The sequence below is a fragment of the Wasmannia auropunctata genome, unplaced genomic scaffold (assembly GCF_000956235.1).
Source record: "Wasmannia auropunctata unplaced genomic scaffold, wasmannia.A_1.0 LD336090.1, whole genome shotgun sequence".
Taxonomy (NCBI): Eukaryota; Metazoa; Arthropoda; class Insecta; order Hymenoptera; family Formicidae; genus Wasmannia; species Wasmannia auropunctata.
The window spans coordinates 2,842,694-2,855,351 of record NW_012026800.1 but is presented as its reverse complement, the minus strand read 5'-3'; the positions used below and the strand labels follow the sequence as shown (position 1 = coordinate 2,855,351).

At 40.2% G+C, this 12,658-nt stretch overlaps 1 protein-coding gene across 3 annotated transcripts in view; it reads left to right on the top strand.

Annotated features, from left to right (window-relative positions):
* The window catches only part of LOC105447914 (PH domain-containing protein DDB_G0287875-like), a 69,378-nt gene that overhangs the window by 26,020 nt on the left and 30,700 nt on the right, over positions 1–12,658 (top strand). For 2 of the 3 annotated variants that reach the window (XM_011686216.1, XM_011686215.1), the window contains exons 2-5: positions 1,404–1,456; positions 5,606–5,807; positions 10,130–10,358; positions 12,412–12,562. In XM_011686216.1, the coding sequence (XP_011684518.1) occupies positions 5,618–5,807; positions 10,130–10,358; positions 12,412–12,562 (570 nt within the window). In that variant the 5' untranslated portion in view covers positions 1,404–1,456; positions 5,606–5,617. Of the gene's footprint in view, positions 1–1,403; positions 1,457–5,605; positions 5,808–9,395; positions 9,517–10,129; positions 10,359–12,411; positions 12,563–12,658 lie in introns of those variants that run through there. The other variant, XM_011686217.1, reaches the window with a different exon arrangement.

Genomic DNA, 12,658 nt, shown 5'->3' with positions numbered 1-12,658 from the left:
ACAAAGAACGATTACATTCAAATAATTAGCTACCAACAATTTAATATTCGTATTTAGTGATGTCCGCCTTTTGCAAAAAAAAGATAAAGCAGATAAAAATTGGTAAACATCATCACTTATTTATTTATATATTTAATTTGCAATTTATCGAAATTGCCTTATTTCGAAGCAGAGCTTTCTAAAATTTTGACTTACTCCACTTTTCCCAATTCTTTTTCTCTCTTCTGTCCGTTTCTCGTGAGATCCCAAGGCGTATCGCTTCGAAATAAAGTGGATCGTCAGCGGTACTCCGTACTGCATTAATTCAGCGCGGAATACCTCGAGAGCCCGCGTGCGTATCGCGAGTGCGTGCGCGCGCGAGTGTGCGTGTGCATTCTGGCCCGATGCGTCGCGTCGGAGCTGCCATCGCGTTCGTTCACTCTTTATAAATAGAAGCTTTAAATTCTGTCGCGAGAGTTCGGGCGTGGCAGAGGCCGCAAGAGGAGAGATCTACGATGGCCCTAGTCACGAAACGCACACATACATCATTCAACGCATGATCCGCTCGATTCTTTCCTCCCGTCTCTCTCGTGTCCCGGGCGCGCGGCCCGCGCCGTTAATTCTCTTTCATCTTGTGTTATTTCACACAACATTCGCCTTTCTTGCCGAAATATCTCGTTAGAGCTACTCATCGAGTATGTAGCATAACAGCGTTTCCCTCGAATTACCAATTACGATCGTCGACTCGCAATTAGTTTCGAAGGAAACGTCTTCCACACTTCTTCTTTTTTCTTTTTTTTCCGCTCAGAAATTCAGATTTTCAAAAATATATATTAATTATTTTTCTGCTTAACTTTTTTAACTACTTTTTAATTACTTCTTTAAATTTTTTATTTTATTCCTTGAGAGGGAGGTGCCCATCGCTCGTGGTTTCATTATGCCGCACTCTACGCTAATTAAGAAATAAAACGCAAAATATTTTGTGTCGAAAATATTTCTTCCACGGTTACTTAACTCCAGGATCTGATATTCGGTGCTTTATTCGTAAATTCGCGTATATACGAGCGGTGTAGAGGCGCCGCCGGGCTCGAATCGAATCCTTCGGTCGACTTAGCGTTCGAATCGAGCAGCTTCGAGTCGAACACGTTTGAAATTTAAGCCGAGTATAAATTCCCTTGAAAGCTCTCTCTCTCTCTCTCTCTCCGTTGCGGGTATCGGCGTTGCATAAATCAGGTGGGGCGATTCGCGGAACGAGTAGGTAGTAAAGTTCGCGCGAAGCACGATCGGTATACACAAGTCGGATATTATTCATTGACCCAGCGTGACCCCGACACTGTCATCGTTTCTGCCTAGTTATCCCTTTATTATTTCACGCTCCCGCTGTACTTTCGATTTTAACGGATGCCTGTCTCTTTATCTTACAGATAATCGGCGCGTGTACGAGAACCACGACTTGACATGCCACGCCTTCTGTGAGGTAAGATACCTATCATTTTTTTATCGTAATCAGCTGACGCAATTTTCCTAATCCTAGTAGGATTGGGAAAGGCATGAGGGAAATGGATTATTATGGAAAGTGTCTTCTTCAATTATTAATTTTCACTTGATTTTTAATGTGACTTAACTTTTAACTTTTTCGAGACACATTGAGTTTTTCTAATAACTTTAAATGTATTACTATAAAATGATTCTTTTTTTTTAATGTTTTATATTTATTCGTTAGAAAGTATTGAAGAAAGTGTCGTTTTTAATTATTAATTTTTCTCGACTTTTAACGTGACTTTTTTGAGACACATTGAGCCTTTCTAATTTTAAATATATATATATATTAAAAATTTTTTTTTTTTAATATAAATCTTTCATATTTATTCGTTATTTCGACACTAATAGTTTCATACAATTAAAAAAATTTTGTTAGTTACGTAATTCTCGATTTCTCTTTAAATTCACCAGTTTGTAACTTAAAACTTACTCAGCTCTGCCGTGAGTAAGCTATAGATATCTTTACGGAATCATACGTTAAATTGCCGTAATAATTGCATCTTCCTGACGTAATCATTTGACGGTTTATCGGGCGATCATCGAGCGAGATTTATGGCTGAGCATTTAGCAAAGGCTCCGGCATTTTTCCAATTATGATGGGAACAAAGGTACGCGGCAGGTTTTGCAGAAGAATTCCGCATTGTTCTACTCCGAAATACACGCGAAATGCATCGCGGCATGAGAGCGATGCTATTTCGCATTCCATTGCTCCTAGATGCCATCGCGACGAGAGAGGGAGAGAAAGAGAGGGTGGATCGATGGCTCGTCGTCGCGGATGGTCGCTCGACTGTAATTGTTCCGGGAAACCGGAAGCGCGTAATTACGCTACGTATCGAATGGAAAATTGTGCGCCGTCGTTCGACGGCTTCTGCATGCATTCCGGGATGCGTGTGCCGCCCAGCTTTTGCAGCAATTCCAGCCGTATCCGTGTTGCACGAACAATTGAAGGTGCGCAAACGTTTTTCACGTTTTTTCACGAATTTTCATTACGAAAGTAGTTGTAGTTAAGGTGGTTTTATCGCTCAACGCCAACTCGATAGTGTGACGTTGTCACATAAACGTCACACAATCGCATATGCACAGTCTATGCGAAATGTTTTTATTGATTTATTAGTCATATGGAGGGACTAACTTTTGACTGGGACTTGCACGATAAAATCACCTTAAATAGAGTTATTCTGATGTCCGCGATGTCCGAAGCGAAGGTGTGGAAAAAATTTCGCAACGTAGAGTAAAAATAAACCTCCTTAAAAGTCAAAGATAGCTCCTTATATCTGTGTAAAAATTAAACACGCCCTTTGTAACTTTAAGTATCCAAAAGTCAAACACTCCTTTTATATCTCTAACCAAATAAAAACATATCTTATCTACAAATTCGTCGCGGCTGAGATTATCATTTTATAAATACAGATCTCTAAATATATTTTATAATTATAGAAATTCAAATTCATTGACAACGTTCTTACTATATTGATTTTAATTTACGCAATAATCTGGATGATAAAAATTACCGTATATGTCACTGATCGACAAATCAGCAGGCGCGGATCAAACAGGTTGACATTAGGAAAGAAGTCCGACGAGATTGGCGTGAAAGGTGACATGACACATTAACATTTTTGGTCCTGTGTGTTCACGTTGTTGTAAAGCCGGTGATCTATGAATTAATAGCGCGCAGATATCCGTTCTAACTCGCGTAACGTACGAACTTTCCTCGCGAGAGTTCTCGAAATTCCTTTAGCGAAATTATGCCGACTGCATACCCGAGCGCGACATTTGTGAATAGCGCGTCATAAACGCGCTGAAATTCGATATTAATTCCGAGTAACGCATTCTAGGAGTCGTTTCAAGGCCATGGCTGCTTCTATCGATAAAATTATTTCGCGTGCATCGGCGCGATCTATTCTCAGAGATCGTAATTTCCGGTAACTCGAAATTCGATATTCACACGACACTTAACGTCAAGCCGAGCAAGTGCGATTTAACTTTGTATTACGTTGAACATCGATACCTTTAATTACATAAACGAAAGTGGGAATTTCCTCTAAATAGGAATTTTCAATCTTTACATTATTGTCAGACAGAGTAAAATGTATGATTATTAAGTAATAAAATTTGCGATTTATGCTTATAATTCTTGAATAATTAATAATCATAATTAATAACGGAAATAAGCGGAGCGAAAATAATTATCGGTCATGATTTATTTCATCGTTCCAGTCGGCAATCAGAAAATAATTGCGCTTTTGATTATGATTGATGCAACAAATTAGCGGTACATTAAAAAGAGATACTAATGCCCTTTTATGCAATCCGTGCGCTAATCTAACTACAAATGCGTAAAGCCCGTAATTAATGTGGAAAATAATTATCAATTAATTATACGAAAGTATAGCAAGGAAACAAAAGCAAAAGCTTGCTGTTCAACAACAAACCTCTATCAATCTCCGCACCGCCAAAGACTTCAAACTCCTCTTCGATTTCCGTTCCGTATTACTTGGAGTTTCAAAAAAAGGCAAAGGAGATCGCGGTATCCATGAATTCCTGCAAACCGTTCGCGCGCGATATTTTTGACGACATCGCACTTTAACGTACCCGCCGTCGCGTAACTAACGGGCGACGGGCAGCTTAATAAGAACCGGCAGCGCTAATTCTCTCGGCGGGCTTCCCCACGTTCTCTCGCCGAGAACGTGGCGGTGAAGCGGCGCGGCGCGAGCGCGGAGCCCAATGCTGCAGCCTCGCCGTCATCCTCCTCGTCGTCAGCTGTGCGAAGGTCAGGGTCGGCCCGCGCGCGCCAGCCGAGGGGGTGCAATCGATGCACCAGTCCGCCAGTCGCTTCCGCGCATCCCCCTCAGCCGGATGCAGTTGCCATGACGACCATCCTCTCCTGACCCCCATTGCCTCGCAGGAGCGGAGAGCGGGCCACTGCCAGGCCGTCGACGAGGGAGGACGCGCGGGAGGGAGCGGGATCCGGGGATCGGGTATCAATTCTGTAAGCGGAGCGGCGCGAGAGAGTCGGCGAGAAGGCGGCGGCGCGTTTAATGCATTCCGCGTTCTCTCTTCTCTCGCTCTTCCTCCCTTCCTTGGCGACTCGTTAAAGGCGACATTCCGCGGCGAGGAATCCTTTCCGCGTGCCAGGTTCCGCGTCCGGGCGCGCGGAGGCCTCTCTTTGGGAAAGTGACGACGCGCGGGAACTTAATCTCTTTTGCGCCGTGAAGAGCGTACTTGGCGCGTAATTGTGTCTCCCCCTCCTCGGTGAGAGATTCTCTGTGTGAGTTGATCATTTGGTGCCGCGTCTTATGTATAGACATTTACTGCTGATCAGCGGGTGGGAGTAGTGCCGATAGATGAAATAGCACGAGGCGGTATGATTGAAACTTTTATTATATACCTAATATTATATACCTATAATATTTTGAACCGCTGCATATGTTATTTTAAAATAAAATTGATGATAAAATTTATTTAAAATTGTCCAAATTAATCGAGTACCATTGTTCAAGCGATCTAATCAAACGGCGATGATAAATAATTGACATCTGCGCATAAGATTACGTATCAAATATATAACAATTATCTAACTGCTTCGCAGTTCGAAATATTTCTCCAAAATAATTTATAATAAAAAAATTTCTTGGTCTCCTTGCTAACGCTTAGAATCGATCGATTATTTTCTCTGTTGTTCAGTTGTCATAGAATTGAATTACGATCTCCTAATCGAGCGTATCATTTGTGCTGAATTAAGTTCGCGCAAGGTCGCCCCGTGAGAGTGACGAACGTAAGGTCAGCTGATAGAAATCAATATTCCCCGAATCGTCCATTCGCGCAATACAGCCGCACCAAGACCACACCTTCGCTTTTAATTCCGTCCGCGCTTATTAAACAGCGGGCAGGCGTGGAGAAGCGAAGTATTTTTTTTTTCACGTCGCGCGTTAGACACACGTCCGCGTGAGACACATTCGTGAGGCGGGTCGAGATGGACGGCTGGAAGAGCTGGAAAGGGTCGGAGGGCTTGTTCCTCTCGGCATGGTACCAGCGCGTGAGAGAGTCCTACGTCGCAGTTTGGTTCTTCGGGGTGTTTCAGAGCAGCGGGACGATGTCGACGAGCGCCGCCCTCGGAGGCGGTGGCGGAGGCGTTGGCGGTGCCCTGAGCCTGATGGGCTGCGTGAGAGAGGCCTCGCCGCCACCTCAGAATCATCATCAGCACCACCATCATCAGCACCATCGCGCGTTCGGCCTCGGCGAGTTCCCGGCGACCCAGCACAGCGTCGACCCTCTGCCCAAAGGTCAGCAAAGCTTGAGTACTTCTTAGCACACTTTGACAATTCACGTCCTTGCGAGATGCACGAAAGCGCTCTGAAGGCAATCTTAGTGGTTATCAATTTGATCGCGGAATAATTAACGTATCGTAATTTTGCAATTTCCTTTGAAACTCTAATAATTTTATATATTAATAGAACAGTCGTTTTTTTAAATTCCTTTTGCAGTGGTTACTTCTCTTTTAGCTTTGGATGTATTATGCGATTATCGATAATAATATACCTATCATATAATAGGCTTTATTAATTCTCTGTAAAGTTACAAGGATATCCGCTTGCAATACCATTCATATAATATATGCATGCATTATCGATGCTAATACTATTTATTGAAATATATGTATATCTTGCATATTATTATAATTTAATTTATAATGCAAGATTTCGGCTATCGGACTATTTCCGACTATATATTATTCAAGTCGAATGGATTTCCCTGGAAACTGTTCATTGCCGAATTCTAAAGGGTAGCAGAAACATAACGCTGGCGGCGATGGTCTAGACGTGCCGTCGGAAAAACTGCATTTCCTCCTCCGAAAATCAGATTCTCGATGTCGCACTCGTTGTCGAGACACGCGAATTTCCGAGGCGCGTACGAGTAAGCCGCGTGTAAACGAGGCGTATGATGAAACATACGGATTTCGTCGAATGCCACGTTTGCACGGAAGACAGCCAATCTCTTATAAAATTACATGACGCATTACGACAATTCAGTAATAAAATTGTTCCTAATTTTTAGCAGTTATTCGTATTTTTTTAAATATAGTTCTGTCATTTTATATAATAAGAATAATAATGAAGATTGCTTCTTACTAAAAAAAAGAAAAATTTAAAAAAAGAATTAATTTGATATTTTTTAAATTTATCTTTGTAGCGCTTAAAGTTTAGAAATGTGATTATCCTTTGGCAGAGATAAATTATTAATTTTAATTCAACGGTTCTTCGAGTTCACGCCCAAGTTAGCATCGCGTTACGGTATCGTCGGCAATCTGCAAGTACGAATGTGCAGGGACGTCCTCCGCATCTCGGGCAAGGATGGAAGAATCGAGGTCGTCGTTATAGCTGTAGTAGTAAGAAACGCGTTTAATTAGGAGCGGACAGAGATTAAAATGACAATTGTGATTACGGTTAGGCGGCGAGCTGTGATTTCTTTTTTTTTTTCTCTCGTGTTTTTTGCGTTACGGTGCGCCACGACTATTGTTCGGAGGAAGCGTTATGTGTCATTACGGATGAGCTTCCGGGTCGGAATAATGACCTCCGCCATTGGATTGAGTCTCGGTAAATTGCAGAGCTCGGCAGACCGCGGGGGTAAATTAACTCGCGGGTTAATTTTTTAATCGGGAACGTAATTAGCGGGGAAAACTCCTCGAGAAATTTTCTCGGTCAATCGACTCGGTTTGCCGTTTGTCCCGACCGAAATGCTTTCGTAATTAATGCATTAACTTTTCGAGAGAGTACTTAGAATTCAAAACTTTTCTCACGAAAAAAGATTTAATTTACTCGCCTTTTGCATTAAATTTTAATTTAAGCTGTGGTTAGTCGTCGAATATTAATAATAAATAAGACGCTGCGTCGAGCAGAATATATTTATACCAAAATTCACTTCATAGAGCTTTTCGCGATCGAAATGAGATTTTATAAACCTGCTACAATTTTTCCACCGCTCTTTTTTACACAACTTTATTATTTTTTATAATTTTATCCCGCGTTTGTTATAATGCGATTGATACTCTCGCGATACAATTTACATCTCGGATACTGTTCGCTGTCCGTCGGTTCTTTTTTTATTCCGAGAATTTCCGCGGCCGCGCGGTGACGTTGCATTATTCCTCGATATCGTGCAAACAGATGTTCTCGTTACGTGCGATAGACAGCCGCTAGCGAGCCGACTCGGGCGTAGCGTTATTTTTCGCGCTTCAACGACGTCGGAGCCGTCATTGAAGCGTGTAAAGTGTGCGCTCGCACATAGAGAGAGAGTGTCAAGTACACAGTAAAGATCACTCCCGATCAAGCGTACATTCCTGTCTCCCCTTGTCTCGTTAAGGCCGCGCGCGGGCTGGTGTTTGACGGCGTGACGTACGTAGACATCGTGGTAGATCGACTTTAAGCGCAGCATCACGCGCGGCCACCGAGAGACGGGGATTGTGGTAGATCGGCTTTAAGTGCAGCGTCATTGCGCCGCTCTCGAAAATTGAGTATGCGACAACGAATCAAGATACACCGACGCTGAAATGTTGTCCCAATATTGAGTATTGATTCCGTATTGTTGCAAAGTGTATAAAATTATAAATGTATATAGCCATGAGAATTTACGAAGGCAGTTATCGTATATATTTTTTGTTGCAAAGTAGATCGCGTTTTTATGTAATTAAAAAAGTGCAGACTAGATTTTGTTTTTATCTATAGGTTGTCTATATTGCCGTCGTAATTTTATTGGAATGTTGAGAGTCAGCTTTTTGTGCAATTATGTCGATAGTCTTGAGAAGTGGCTTTTGATTTTATCGCGATGCTAGCGCAGAGTAAAGTATATTAAAACAATGAATTGCTGCAATAATTTTGGTCTTAAAATGTTTCTAGAATTAATTAGTCTTGATTTATTTAGAATTTATTGTTCTTTGTTTAAATTAAAAAATACTAGGAGCGTGATAGTGCTAGCGATCGTGGTCAGAACTCAGAACGGACTTTTTTTTAAATGAGTTTAGGAACGCACTAATATTTTGCAACTGCAAACCACGATTGGTGTACTGTCTCTAGAATAAAGACAATACACCAATCGTGATTCGCATTTTCGCATAATATTAGTGCATTCTAAAACCCATCATAATAAAAGTATCGCAATCGTTCTGACCACGACCATACAAAAAGTAAGGTACAATTTTTCAAAATTCTTGTTTTTTTTGCAGTTGAATCTTAGAACAAAAAAAGTAGCAAAAAGTTTTGGTATATCTGTTTTTTTCTTTACAATAGTCTGTACGTGTTTTTCGAGAGTGGAAATGCTAGCATAAACGTGAAAAATTTATTAGCAATAAATGAGCATTTATTTATGTAGTTGAATTTTATTTAGTGATAGGGGTTTACAGAAATTTTTTAGTTTTCATTCTTCGATCTTACTGTTTCGTCGAGATTGTTCATCTACCTGCTTTTTTTTTAATAGTGGCAATGTTAGGATTTACAGAGATCTATTAGTTTTCAATCTTCGCTCCTGTCGTTTCGCCGAGATTGCCTATCTACCTGCTGAAAGTCTGAAATATCGTCTTTGTACATTAACGTCGGCGGCATCGTGAGGCTTCCTCGAGAAGCATCGACAGATGCGTCACGTCAAGCGATAAGGTTGGAGTGGCTCGCGAGTGACAGGGATAGAGAGATAGGTCAGAAAAGTGGGGGCAGGAAGAGGATACAGGCATTGGAGAGAAAGAGAGAGATATCGAATACCGGCATTAGGCGCGTACCTTATAAGGAGAGACTCTCCTGGCTTGCGATATGTCGGGCCGATATACAGCTATCGGAGGGGCCAGGCTTCTAATCTTATCACGTCACGTCGCCGTGTATTTTGCGTATTTATCCGTGAAGTCAGTCAGGTGTACACCGTGCAAAAACGAAATACGCGAATTCTAGTTCTAACAAGAGAAGGCTCCACGGAGGATGCCATCTCTCGACTCGCTCGTAGATTTTCTCGGTACATATTGTTTGATCATCGTGCATCTCGCAGGGATCTTAAAAATTGCCAGTGATGATGACAAATCTATGGAATATATTGCATACGTCGCTAAATATTTTCTTTTTAATACATAGAATTTATTTAATGAATAAACTTTAGAAATTTTGTTTTACTCGTATAATCGTGCATTGTCGCTTGATAATTAATGTCGCTTGTAATTGATTTCTACTTTTTACTTAGTGCTGAAATGTGTCAAGTACGAATTTTTAATAGCTAAAAAAAGTGATTTAAAAAAGTTTATTTAAAAAAGTGAATTTTTTGTTCAGTTTTGTTTAATATAGTTTTATTTAATTGAAATCCATAATAATTAAAAAGAAAAGAATGAAGAAATATTTTGTGAATATTTATTCGTTTATTTTTCATCAATAATATTCAAATTAAAAGAGAATTGAGTGCGTACATATTGGGTGCTTTTTTTTCAGCATTCTATGACAACAAAGATAGAATGATGTTTGTATCGATTTGTGTCGCTAAATAGAAGGCACCCATATTATGTGCTGGTATACTTAAAAGGAATTTACATCGCGCTGTTATCCTAATCGAATATTTTTCGCATGCCTTTCACTTGCAGAACCAAAGAAGCGCCGTTTTCATCCTCTGCGCGGTCTCCGCAAGATCTTCCGGCGGAAGAGCCGCGGCGCCGCCGATGCGCGTTCCGTCTCCAATTCCGCCGATCGGGATGCCGAATTGGCGCGCCTCCCGCGGGAGGAGATCACGATGAGGCATCCTGCGGGACGTCCCGAGGAAGCCCGCAGCAGGAGCGCCAGCGAGCTCCTCACCGACTCCTGCGATCGAGAAAGGTAGGAAATATCTCTCTGCATTCTATGACGGTTTTGAAAATAGATTCCTTTAGAAAACATTTAAAATAATGACGAATATAAGGATTGACAATCTGGAAGATCGGTTTTATGGCGAAAGTATCTCACCATATCTTATTCATAGATACACGGAAAGAATGATTTTGTTGAAAGATTTAAAAATTTTGCTAAAAACAGATCTGAAAATAATATTTTGTTGAATCATCAAAATAATTTGTTGGAATGTTAAAACTGATAAGCATTGCTATAAAACGTTTTGATATTTTAGCAATCATTTTGACTTTCGCACAAAATTATTTTGATTATTGAATAAATATTATTTTTAGATTTGGATTCAGCAAAATTGTTCTTTCCGTGTATTATTTCTTAAAATAATTATTGATTATAGAAAAATTTGAAGAAAAATGCGGCCTTCGAAATCTCATACTTTATGATAATAATCTCAGAAATTATTATCTAAAATGACTTGAAGATAATTGATACAACGATAATTTGGATTTACGCATATAAAACCTATATATCTTTAATTTTTTCCAAATTACTTCCACGTGAGATAAAGATTACTTGAATTGCGAACACACAGAATATTTATGCAGATTAAAATCTTCTTTCTCAGCAGATTAAATGCGATGTCAGAGAACCGTCAGTTTTATCGATTTGGTCAATGTTTGCATCAATACCAATGTTAAATCCGTTTCAGTGGACGAGACACGTCGAAAAGATGCAATTTCATCGCGTTTTTTGAGACACGCGAATCGTTTAAGCAGTAAACAACAGTAGACGAAATTTATCTCGGCGCCAGTAGATCATTGAGTTATATGGCAGTCGTTTAAATTTCGGTCAGAGTCTTAATTATCGTCTTTGAAAATAATTTCGTAGCGGCAAACATAGATAATGGTGCTAGTCATACTACCAAAAAAAAATACTGGCTACTGATAATAATATTTAATTATTTCCCGTTATGTCTAACTAAGCGAAAGAATTTCAAGTAGAAAAACCATAGAGCTTAACATTGACCTTGTTAAATTTGAAAATCTAATGACGCCTCAAAGTAATCTTATCGCAAAGACTTAGTTATGATATGAATAATACACATATGATAATTGTCTCACCACCGGTTGTGAGATAATTATCATATTACCATTGTTACTTCTGACAAAAGGTCTCTCTGCTATCTCGGTTTGTTACTTATTTCATGCTACACATTTTCAACTTTAATTTATTTTCTCCAAAAAAGTAACACCACTAGGAGCAAAAAGATTTCTTATCTTTTTTTAAGCGGATATAAAAGATTTTATGCTTTTCGAAGCGCGAATCGAACCGCGAGCACTACCGCGTTCGGCTCGTTATCAATTTACGATCCTTGGCCTCGTTTTCACGTTCTCAGCTTTTATTTTTGTCCTCGCAGTACCTCGTAGTAACTTACCTCGTAGTAGCACGAAACTCGAGGGTGTTTTGCGTGCTCTGTATGATTTACAGCGGGTCGATATGTAACGTCCGTATCGTATAACGATGACGCGGTTTGCTTTCGCTCGAGCAATACCGTCGTAGCACATCACAGAAAGGCCGCATAATTATCTGTCGCTGTTGACGCGTGTCATTCCTGGCAAATAACTCATCGCCTTAATTACGAGTATTAACGGCATTGAATAAATTTGACGTTGAGCGCTAATCGCGTTGAGCACGTATGTTTTCTTTCTTTGAATTTAGGACAGCAATTTTATCAGAGAAGGAATAAATACAACATGTGCTATATTTATTAATTCGTATAATAATTTTCGGATATTATAAATTATTAATTTATTTTATTTGTTCATTTTTTTATATTTTATATATTTTTAGTTTACACATTTTATATATATTTCGGACACTTATACACGAGCTCTATTTCTTTTCAACTTTTATGATTCGATTTAATAATACAACATGAAATTTCTATTTTTATACGTAAATGAGATACCATCGAGTATGTCTCCGAAATAACTCTCGCAACATAATTTATTGAACGTGCCGTTGTCTTTCTACCCTTTTATAGCGTATTCCTCCGACGAGGCGGGGTGGAGGATAGTTTCGTCAAGTTACGAGGAGGCGCCGGCAAATTATCAGTGTCGCACGATAGCGTTTTCCCGGGAGAAGTTCCTCACACTCGGCCTCTCTCCTCGCTGGCCAGCCTGGCGACGCTCGAGGTCAGTATTTATTCTCGTACTCAGATGTCACTGCACGGATGTTCTGCAAAATGTTCGTGAGCTGCTTTTAGCGTATTTCGTCGGGGGGGGGGGCGG